This window comes from Delphinus delphis, chromosome 10, assembly GCF_949987515.2.
Source record: "Delphinus delphis chromosome 10, mDelDel1.2, whole genome shotgun sequence".
NCBI classification, from domain to species: domain Eukaryota; kingdom Metazoa; phylum Chordata; class Mammalia; order Artiodactyla; family Delphinidae; genus Delphinus; species Delphinus delphis.
This window is the reverse complement of record NC_082692.2, coordinates 76647097-76659493: the sequence shown is the minus strand read 5'-3', so window position 1 is coordinate 76659493 and position 12397 is coordinate 76647097. Positions and strand designations below refer to the sequence as shown.

The window sequence follows — 12397 nt, the reverse complement described above, 5'->3', positions numbered from 1 at the left end:
AATATTAAGGTGACTTTTCCCCCTTTCTTTTGGTGTCGTACGTGGCGATGCATCTCATGCTTGGAACTGAATGGCTTGATTCTGTTTTCTCTATTCTACTATGTCTGATCATCCTGACAGAAGGGCAGGGTGGGGGCACATCAACTCGAGCATCCCCTGCTGTGCTGCTCAATGAACACTAGTCAGTGATCACAGCCAGGGAACAACGGAAGTGGGGCTCAGTCTACAGAGGCTCCACTTATACTTCTGGAGTGGAAGATGAAGTGGTCTTAAGGTGGATTGGTCAGTGAATGGTTACCAAGTTAATAAACCTCTAATTGGTCCTAGGATCTTGTAGTGTCATGGAAAAGCAGAACCGACCGATGGACACTTCCACAGTCACGGCCGCTGTGAAAATACCTTCAAACAAGCCTCAGATGGGGTTCCACCATCTTAATTTGAGCCATTCCCTAGAGCAGGGGTCAGTACACTATGGTCCCCAGGCTAAATCTGGACTGCCACCTATTTTTACAAATAAAGTTTTATTAGAAGACATTTTCTATACCTACTTATTTATATATTGTCTACGGCTGCCTTCACGCTACAGTGGCAGAGCTGAGTAGTTGCAACAAGAGATCACATGACCCAATACCTGGTCCTTAGCCAGAAAAGCTTACTGATGCCTGCCCTACGTAATTAATTAATTCTTCTTTCTTCTGTGACAATAGCCCAATAAATGCACAGCTCTATGCTCAACATCTTAGGCACCAAAAGCTTCCAATAATGATCAGCTAGAGAATGCCAATCAGACAGGGTTTGTTCTTTTTGAATCACCTGAAGATGACAGAATACCACCCTTCCTTTTCTAATATCTTTTTTGCATATGCCTGGAGAAGAGAAAGGGACTCTTCTTTTATACTGGCTCTTTTCTACTCAGATCTCGAAGGTCAATCATCTAAGCACACCGGGCTGCCTGATGACTGCCAGCATCTGTGGCTGGCTTTCAGCCTTTGGTGCCATGGAATGACCTGAGTTTTCTTGGGGAATACAAGGAGGAGCATTTGGTCACATGGACCATGGTTTTATGAAATTTAAAACAAATACGAACATCATTTAAAAACAAATAGGGACATCATTAGTCATTAGGGAAGTGCACATCAAAACTACAAAGAGATACTATTTCGTACCTAGTAGGATGGCTAAAATAAAAAAGATGTGTAACAAGTGTTGGCGAGGATATGGAGAAATCAGAACCCTCCGATGATGCCTATGGGAACGTACACTGGTACAGCTGCTTTGGGAAAAGTCTGGCAGTTCTTAAAAAATGTAAACAAAGAGTTGCCCTATGTCTCAGCAATTCTACTCCTGGGTTTATAGCCACGAGAAATGAAAACACATGTCCACACAAAAATGTGAACACGAACGTTCACAGCAGCAATATTCGTAAGAGCCAGAAACTGCAATCTATCGATTGATAAATGGATAAACAAAATGCGGTCTAGCCATACAATGATATCTTATTTGGCCATAAAATGGCATGGAATTCGATACATGCTTAAATGTGGATGAACCTTGAGAAGATGATGCTAAAGGAAAGAAGCCAGAGACAAAAAGCCATATACTGTACAATTCCATTTATATGAAATCTCCGCGACAGGCAAATCCATAGAGACAGAAAGTACGTTAGTGGTTGCCTAGAGCTGGGAAAGAAGGAGCGACAGGAGAAAGAGGAGTGACTGCTCATGAGGCTGGAATTTCTTTTGGGGGGTGACAAAAATGTTCTGAAGTGGGTAGTAGTGATGAGTACACACTTTTGTGAATATAAAAAACCACAGAAGTGGACACTCTAAAAGAATGGACTTTATGGTATGTGAATTAAATCTCAATAAAGCTGTTATGGAAAAAAACAAATAGGGATACTATTTAGCAATAAAAAGAAACGAGCTACTGATCCATGCTACAGCATGTATAAATCTTAAAATCCTCTGTCAAGTGGAAGACAAGAGCAAATCAGAGGTGGCCTGGAACTGAGGTTAGGAGAAAGAACTGATTGCAGGTGGGCGTGAAGGAACTTACTGGGATGATGAAAGTGTTCTAAAAGTGGATGTGGTGATGGCTGTACGACTATAAATTTATTGAAAATTATTCAATTGTACATTCACAACAACTGAACTTTATGGTATGTAAATGAGGCCTTTAAAAAATGTTAAAAAAATAGAAAACGATCTTACAGTGCTGGCAGAAGTGTAAAGCGGTCCATATAGTCATGTTGGGAAACTGTTCAGCAGTATCTAACCAGATCTGAAAATATGTGTGTCCTCTAGGCTGTAGTCATTTTGCTGCTGGGTGCATACCCAACAGAGATCTGTCCACATACTCATTAAGAGCCATGTGCAAGAACTTTCATGATTACCAAAACATGAAAATAATCCATATATTCATGTATATTGAAATGGATAAATAAATTCAAGTGCTGGCATACAATGAAATTCAACCGTAAGAAGGAACAAACTACAGCTGCGTGTAATAGCATAGATAACTCTCCAAGCCCGTGTAAAGCAAAAGAAGCGAGACACAAAAGAGGACTTACAGACTGATTCCATTTATATGAAATTGACCAGGAGGCAAGGCTAATTCACGGTCACAGTTACCCCTGGGAAAGGATAGTGTCTAGGAGTGAAGGAAAGGAAGTGCTTCTGGGAAGCAAGTGATATCAGTTTCTTGATCTGGGTGTTTGTTACTCAAGTATATTCAGTTTGTGAAAATTAATCAAGTTGTGTGCATATTACGTGTGCACTTTTCTGTATGTGACACTCCAATAGTAGGTTTAAAAAAGAAAGAGGAGTGCATCTACATCTCTCTCTGTGTCTAGAAATATCACAGAACATTTTAGTATCCACCCATCTTAAGAGTCAGCAATGGACACACCATGATCATTGTAACCTTGTAAAATGAAGAACCAATCCTCTCTATCTAAGGATGGGTCCATGGCTCTGCTCAAATTCAGAGAAAGCCCATTCAGTGGAAGATCCTGGCCACTCTGACAACTTAATGCAATGAAAACCAGTATCCTCTCCAACTTCCTTAGGTAAGAAGGGCTATGCATCCTCTCTGTACAACTGATGTATCATATGTTCAGTCCACTTATTAGGAAAGAACTTTGTAATTGTCGTAACGTCAGCAATTCTGAGCTACCAGATATTATACTCACTCGTGATATAAATTCCTCATCTGGGACTTCCCTGGTGGCACAGTGGTTAAGAATCCGCCTGCCAATGCGGCGGACACGGATTCGATCCCTGGTCTGGGAAGATCCCACATGCCGCGGAGCAACTAAGCCCGTGTGCCACAACTACTGAAGCCTGTGCACCTAGAGCCTGTGAGCCACAACTACTGAGCCCACGTGCCACAACTACCGAAGCCTGTGAGCCACAACAAGAGAAGCCACCGCAATGAGAAGCCTGCGTGCTGCAACGAAGAGTAGCCCCCGCTCGCCACAGCAACAAAGACCCAATGCAACCAAAAATAAAATAAATTAAAAAAAAAAAAAAAGAGGCCATGTGATGTCTGGTGGGGGTGGAGAGCTGGAGGGAGACTTCTTGGCTGGTATGGAAGTTAGTAAGAAAGCTGCAGATTGGGGTGTTGGGAGCAAGTCTGAGGTCCTGATGTTTGAGCTCAGAGACAAACACTTGATCACGACAGGGAAACAGTTAAAAAGTAAGACACCAAAAAGCTTTAAGACATCAACTAGTTAGGGTTGATGCTACAAAGTTAAATTACAGAGAGAAGGACTAATATGTTACTAGTCAAAAGGGCGATTCTGAAAGTATCTAACTGAAGTTATTCCCACAAATGCTTCTACTTATCATCCAGACAAGTCACTTTGAGCACAGAAACGTGCTTTTAACGGCATGTTCCAATTCTTGGCCGGTTCTGAACACCTTTTCATTTAAAGTAATTTATGATAAGGAATCTTCCTCTGGGCAAGGGCACTTAATCCAAATATACCTTTAGAGGCTTCTGTCCCCAGTGGGTTTTCTAAGAAGTCTGTCATGTCGTGGTTCCAGGCATCACGGACGGCAGACTTGGACACCACCCTGTCGTTCAGGCCCTGCTGTGGCCGAAAGTTATTTCTCAGATACTCCACTGACTTGACGTGGTCTTGCTGCTCCGTGGTGAAGATGGAATAAAAAGCCTCGAGCTGAACAGAGAACCAGAGAAAAGGAGAAAAAAGAACATCGGTTAGAAAGCTATGGGGTCCAAAGCCAATAGGGGTGACAAGAACACAAGATGGCAGGAAGTGCCCGACAAAGCCGCGTGGGACAAACCCAGCAGGACACAGGCTTCCTGCTGGAATCACTGCCAATGGGCCTATCTGGCTGCGGTTTCTGTCCTGCCAACTAACCAGGAAAACACTTCACTTGAGGGTATATAGAACTTTCGCAGTTTGTGTCTCAGACAAGAGGCCCAGTCTTTCTGCAGCAGCCTCACCGCCCCTCCGGCCCCCAGCAAGATCTTCAGTATTACAGGAAGCAGCATAGAGTTATAGTGAAACTGGCAGCTTCTAGAGCCAGACTTCTTGCGTGGGAATTCTGACTCCATGGCTCAAGCACTCTGTGACGCTGAGAAAGTTGCTTAACTTCTCTGAGCCTCAATTCTTCCTCAATAAAACGGTGAGAATTACAGCAGCATCGACCCGATAGGGTTTGGGTCAGCATTAAATGAGACCATCCATGTACAGTGTTTAAAACAGTTCCTAAAGCGTAAGAACTCAGTAAATATTTGCGATTTAATTCTTACTAAGCATCTTCCTACACACTAGGGATCCAGTTCAGCAGTTGCTGTCACAAAGTTGCCAAACCCATGGTGTGCAGGTTAAACTGCCCAAGTTCAACATTTACCAGATGGGTCATTAGAGCCAAAGTATTCAAGCTTTCTGTAACTCAAGTTTCCTCATCTGTAAAACAGATACAATACTAGTACTGCCTATCTTAAGGTTGTTGAAAAGATTAAAATCTATGTGGCAGCCAGTAAGCCCTTAGTAAAGATTAGCTGCTATCATCATTGTTATTATCAGGAAACATTTCCCATAAGACTACTGTCCAAACTTTTATGGAAAAGCAAAGAAAAAAAAATCAGCACTCCAGGATCATATTTTTATTATCAAAAAGGATTCTTTGCAGCCTTCAACATTCTGCTTACTCGGGGGTGGGGGGGGGGGAAGGGTCATTCTATTAAGAGAGAGCAGAAGAGAGCAGGGGCCGAGTGACAGCGATTTGTTCTCAATGGATCACGAAGTTATTCTTGTCACCAAAGAAATGGAGTGTAACGTAAAATGCCCAACCACCAAAAATACCAACTCCTTGAGCTGGGGGAAGAAAATGAAATAAAGAAGAGAGAAACTGAACTTTTTCTGGCCCATCTGGCTCCTTGAATGCCAAATCAGAAGGCTTTCTGCAGGAGAGAATTACGAGGTGGGATGGTGTTAGAAAAACACTTCCCAAGCAGGCGAGGAGTGGCTGCCCTAAACTTCTGGGATCAGGAGGTGGCTAACGTCAACCGATAAGATAACAAGAGAATTAAGACCTGGAGTTCTTGAAGCCTGGAACTAACCCCTGTGTTTCTCAAACAGCCTCAGAGAACGACACAGGGAATGACCTGCTTCCAGTCTGACATGCCCTCTCTTTGCATGAGAAGGCAATGAATTTACATAGCCAAGAAAAATCACTTAAGTATATGAATGCACTTATCATTCCACCTCCCCTCCAATTCTCCTGCACTTGGAAAGTGATAATACACCATGAAGCCTTTTCTGCTTTTTCATCAAGGTAATAGGAGCAGGGTGGTCTCTCAACCAGCCTGAAAGCAAAAGTAGCCCGTTATTTCCCTATTATTCTAATTTTCTACAATTCATGTAACTTCTCTTCTAACAACTCACATCGTTGCTATTTAGAATTTGCCTTTCTTCCCATTCTTCCTTTTGATGTTCCCTGTTTATTTATAATGAAGGGAGAAAGGCAATAAAAGCAGAAAAACTAAGAAAACTGGGCTGTTTACTCTGTCCAAAGGTGACCCACTCAGATGAAAATAACTGGAGGTGCTGAAAGGAAAAATCAACTCAACCTAGCAAGGTGTACTCACTGGATAGGACTACCAAAATCAGAACTGAATGCCTCCAAAAATGAGAGAAGATTTCAATACTTCCTCAGAGAAAAGAACTTCTGAAAATTACATGAAAGGGATTAATAAAGACCCTCTGGAGACAGTCTAGGGAAAGACCAACCAAAATGATTAAAGGGATGGAGGGTAAATCCTGTGTGGAAAGGTTAAAGGAAGTGGAATTGTTTATTAGTGTGAAGAAAAGGCCAGTAAGGAGTAATTTGATTAAAGGCCCTTGTATGTGAAAGATGCTGACCAGCTCTTCTCTGTGTCCAAAGAAGGCCAAATAAGAGGAAACTGGTTAAAATTAAAGCCTTAGAGACATGAGTTGAATAGAGGGAGGAATTCCTTAACTTTCAGGGTGATTTTTTTAGAAAAATGGACTGGGCTGCCACACATAGCAAGTTAAGACCAGAAATTTTCTGGAAGAGACTAGCCATCTGTCCTGAAATACTTTCATCTCTGAGATGCCAGGAAAGGATGGCCTGGGAGACCCTCAGCAATGTGACTCGAAGGTTTGTTTATTCTCTCAAATACTTGCTTCTTTCACAGCTAGCATTTAGTTCTCCTAAAAAGTTTATTTCTGATCCTCAGGAAAGAATTAGTCATATAAATGTAAAAAGAGGTAGGTTCTGAATTTAACACAAAAATGCTTTCGCTTAAATTGCTCTTACAGCTTAATGACACACTATGGCTGAAAAGCTCATTCACATCCTTGTCATTAACTCAACTTGCCCAAAGATTTCAAAGGAAGTATGTGATGGTTCTGAGAGTGAACTGATGACCTGGGCGATATTACACTGTCCCCTGGATCATAGCTTCCGTTGACAGTCTCATAAAAGAGGAAAAAGGAGGACAAGCTTAGTAGACTCATCAAACGTCCTTTGGTAGGTCAGCAGCGTTTACTAAAACTCTGTCATTCCTCTGAATTGAATGAAAATTGCCAGTGGCCTCTCCTGTTGGTAACTGGCATGCTTGGCCATTGAGTGGAAACTTCCATGATCCCCGGATTGGTAAGGGGAGCCTATATACTTTTCACTTTGGCAGGTGATCAGCAATCATCTGGGCCAGAGGTTGTCCCTTGGTCCTTACCCTTGCCTCGAGACCCAAACTCGCCAAAGGTGAACCTGGCCACCACCCAGACCTCCACTTGGCTGGATTCCATGGGATGCCATTTACAGAGCAGATGACAATAGGAAGGTGCCTCTGACAGCGGTGCCACATGGCAGCCCCGTGTAACGCTGGAGTCATAGAACAAACTTCAAAGCTGTGTCTCTCTGGCCTCTGACGGGGCCACACTTTTGGTGTGTAATCTCTTTGACTCTTCTAGATCTAGTTAATATCCACACAGTGAACCTTCAAAAATGTACATGAGATCACAGCACACACCTCTGTTTAATACCTTTCAATGGCCTCCCATTCTTACTGTGGAGTCCTAATGTTCTGACCTGTGCCTTACTCTCCAAATACAAAACACTTCCACTCACTACCTGGGTTACAAACGCTGTTTTTTAACTCTAATTGCTAAATGTGTGACCTCAAAGTATTTACTGTTTCTGTGGTTTTCTTACATGTATAATGGAGCTAACATCATTACCCACCTCATGTGGTTTTGGTTACTACTATTTTTTTTTTTTTTTTTTTGCGGTACGCAGGCCTCTCACTGTTGTGGCCTCTCCCGTTGCGGAGCACAGGCTCCGGACACGCAGGCTCAGCGGCCATGGCTCATGGGCCCAGCCGCTCCGCAGCATGTGGGATCTTCCCGGACCGGGGCACGAGCCCGCGTCCCCTGCATCGGCAGGCGGACTCTCAACCACTGCGCCACCAGGGAAGCCCTGGTTACTACTATTGACTGAGCTACTACAGATCAAGTGTTTGGAATAATTCCTGATGCACCAAAGGTGCCCGATAAGTATTATCTTCATTACCGTCGTTATTGTTATTATCTTATGAGGAATGTGGTAACTATGCGTGCTAAGCTTACAACTATAAGAAGCTCTGCGGCTTCGCCTTCCTTTTCTTCTTTATAATATATATGCATATTTACAATGTACAGTATACATATATAATGTGTCTATGTATCTGTATAAGGCATATTGCACCTTCCAGTGTCTATTTATCAAACCCATTATGGGCCAGGTACAAGCACTTCATAAACATTGTTTTGGTTTCTAACTTGTTCTCAGCTCAAAATAATAACATTAAAGTAACATTGTTAATATTATTATAGCACTAACACTACCAACTAATATTTACTGAGCATTGATTATGCACAAGGCAAGGTGCCAAGAACGTTATATGCTTTCTCTTACTTAATCCTCATAGAAATCCGGTAAGGCTGGTGGTATTATTCTTATTCTTATCGACGGATAAGCCTGGGTCCGTGTGACTCTGTTTTGCATGCTTTCAGTCACTTCACGCCACATGCGTAACAGGCCCTGAGTATTATTCACTGAGAGAGCAACACGGTAGCAGAAGAACTGAATCTGATGATAGAAGTCCCAAAACAATTCCTCTTAGCTGACCTCCAAAGTCCCTAGCATGCAGGACACCCACTACTGCCATTTCACTACTGGCGATATAAACTTGTTTGCATTTTTCCGCACTCTGGAAAGAAGCAGCCTATGGCCCAACACAGGAAAAACTGGGAACCATGAACAAGATGGCAGGTGCGAGGAGAAAATGGAATCCACCCCCCCAAATCAGCACTTTTCTTCATCTTATTCTTTTCCAGGGGCAGGTAAACACACTTGGATTTATCTTTACCTTAATATAACTAATGAAGTCTTTATCATTTAGTGAAAATTAATGAAAGTTTTTATTTCTATAATATTTAATTGGCTTTTTAACTTTTGAAGTGAATATGTAAAACATTTCTTTCTTTTATCCCTGCTTGGGGAGCTGTAATTGCATTTTAACTGGTGCTGTTTCAAGAACAGTTTTAACCTTGAATTGCAAATGTGTTGGCTGGAAGTGTATATAAATCATTTCAACTTAGTTTTTATTGTAAAAATATTACAGAGAATAATTAGTTTTTAATCTGTCAGTTTGAATCAAAGGAAAGTTGAAATCTACTCATGCCGTTTGTGTGTAGCAAGAGCTCTGGTCCATAAGATGTGGGGAGGGGACCATCATGGCTGAAGGGGGCAATGAGAGAATATCAAAAGTAATATAATTACGAACCGTTAAAAGGCTGATGTGCACAATATTTGATAGGATGGATACAGAATGGCAATTAAACAAAACCAGAGTCCATTATATGAATAATAATAAACTCCAGGGTAAACATTACGGACTGTAACGTCACACCTAAGGTCATGGACATGAGTTTTGTCATACATTTGAGACGTGATGGGTCAGGCCTTGTTTGTGGTATCTCTTGAACACTTCCTGTGGTGCCAGGCACTAGTCTAAGCATTCTACACACATGCCGTCATTTAATCTCTATAATGACTCCATAAAGTAGGTATTGTTATCATTTCCATTTTACAGATGAAAGCTGAGACACAGAGTAGCAGAGTAGTTGAGTAATCTGCATGAAGAAGTAGCCAAGAATAGAACAACTTGGCTCCATATGGAACAGTCTTAATTCAAAAGAGTTGCTCTACTCTTCACGACAGAGACAACAATGGTTAAAAAAAAGTCATGCACCTTAAAGATCTCACACAAAATATATTAGAATACATGAATTCAGCAAAGTACTAGCATACAAGATTAATATACAGAAATCTGTGGCATTTCTTTACACTAACAATGAAATACCAGAAAGAGAAAGAAAAAAGAATCTCTTTCAAAACTGCATCAAGGGCTTCCTTGGTGGCACAGTGGTTGAGAGTCCGCCTGCCGATGCAGGGGACACGGGTTTGTGCCCCGGTCTGGGAAGATCCCACATGCCACGGAGCGGCTGGGCCCGTGGGCCATGGCCATTGAGCCTGCGCGTCCGGAACCTGTGCTCCGCAACAGGAGAGGCCACAACGGTGAGAGGCCCACATACCGTAAAAAAAAAAAAAAAAAAAAAAAAGCCGGCATCAAAATAACATAAAATACCTTGGAATAAACCTAACCAAGGGGGTGAAAGACCTATATGCTGAGAACTATAAGACACTGATAAAGGAAAGTGAAGATGATCCAAAGAAATGAAAAGATATCCCATGCTCTTCGACTGGAAGAAGTAATGTTGTTAAAATGGCCATATTACCCAAAGCAATCTACAGATTTAATGTGATCCCTATCAAATTATCCATGACATTTTTCATAGAACTAGAACAAATAATCCTAAAATTTACATGGAACTACACAAGAACATGAATTGCCAAAGCAATCCTGAGGAAAAAGAGCAAAGCTGGAGGCATAACCCTCCCACACCTCAGACAATATTACAAAGCTACAGTAATCACAACAGTGTGGTACTGGCACAAAAACAGATGTATGGATCAATGGAACAGAACAGAGAGACCAGAAATAAACCCACACGCCTATGGTCAATTAATCTACAACCAAGGCAGCAAAAATATACAATGGGGAAAAGACAGTCTCTTTTGCAAGTGGTGTTGGGAAAGCTGGTCAGCTGCATGTAAATCAATGAAGTTAAAACACACCCTCACACCATACACACAAAATGGTTTAAAGGCCTAAATATAAGACATGACACCATAAAACTCCTGGAAGGTAAAACAGGCAAAGCATTTTCAGACATAAATTGTAGCAATGTTTTCTTAGATCAGTTTCCCAAGGCAAAAGCAATAAAAGCAAAAATAAACAAATGGAACCAAATCAAACTAAAAAGTTTTTGCACAGCAAAGGAAGCCATCAACAAAACAAAAAGACAACCTACGGAATGGTAGAAAATGTCTGCAGTTGATACACCTGACAACGGGTTAATTTCCAAAATACACAAAGAGCTCATACAACTCAATATCAAAAGAACAAGCAACCCAATCCAAAAATGGGCAGAAGACCTAAACAGACATTTCTCCAATGAAGACATACAGATAGCCAACAGGCACATGAAAAGATGCTCAACATCGCTAATTATTAGAGAAATGAAAATTAAAACCACAATGAGGTATCACCTCACACTGGTCAGAATGGCTATCATCAAAAAGTCTACAAATAACAAATGCTGGAGAGGGTGTGGAGAAAAGGGGACCCTTCTACACTGTTGGTGGGAATGTAAATCGGTGCAGCTGCTATGAAAAAGAGTACGGAGGTTCCTTAAAAAACTAAAAATAGAGCTACTATATGATCCAGCAATCCCAGTCCTGGGCATATATCTAGAAAAGACAAAAACTGTAATTTGAAAAGATACATGCACCCCAATGTTCAAAAAGTAGCACTATTTACAAGAGCCGAGACTTGGAAGCAAACCAAATGCCCATCAATAGATGACAGGTTTAAGAAGATGCACCACACACACACACACACTGAAATATTACTCAGCCGTAAAAAGGAATGAAATATTGCCATTTGCAACAACATGGAAGGACCTAGAGATTATCATACTAAGTGAAGTAAGTCAGATAGAAAAAGATAATTATTATACGATGTGACTTATATGTGGAATCTAAAAAATAATACAGATGAATATATATACAAAGCAGAAACAGACTCACAGATGTAGAAAACAAACTTATGGTTGCCGAAGAGGAAAGAGAGGTGGGGGAAGGATAAATTAGGAGCATGGCATTCACATATACAAACTACTATACATAAAATAGATAAGCAACAAGGATTTACTGTATAACACAGAGAACAATATTCAGTATCTTACAATAACCTACAATGGAAAATAATCTGGAAAAAAATATAACTGAATCACTTTGCTGTACACCAGAAACGAACACAATATTGTAAATCAACTATAAACTTCAATTTAAAAAGTCATGCAAATAAAGCAAGTAAACTAGCTTTTTTGACATTTATTTCCTTTTTGATAGCGCCTCCAAGAGGCACTTAAATAAAACTCATGCTAGGGAAAATCATAGCAGTGTCATATTTAAAACTACGGAAGCCAACAGTCCTGGAAGGGAAGTCCAAGAGGCACTTAAATAAAACTCACGATAGGGAAAATCATAGGCAGTGCCATATTTAAAACTACAGAAGCCAACAGTCCTGGAAAGGGAAGGGAAGGGATAGTGTCCAATGGCCAACGCGCTACCATCTGAGAGCCACTGTTATAGAATAAAACACATCCAAGTACACCGGACTAAAAACGATCATGTTCCCTGACTGATCATGAATGCAAGGCAGGCAACCGTCT

At 41.2% G+C, this 12397-nt stretch overlaps 1 protein-coding gene across 3 annotated transcripts in view; it reads right to left on the bottom strand.

Moving 5' to 3' along the window:
- Positions 1-12397, bottom strand: part of PTPRG (protein tyrosine phosphatase receptor type G) — a 725910-nt gene that overhangs the window by 137091 nt on the left and 576422 nt on the right. For all 3 annotated transcript variants that reach the window (XM_060022819.1, XM_060022820.1, XM_060022821.1), the window contains exon 8: positions 3988-4180. In XM_060022819.1, the coding sequence (XP_059878802.1) occupies positions 3988-4180 (193 nt within the window). The remainder of the gene's footprint in view (positions 1-3987; positions 4181-12397) is intronic.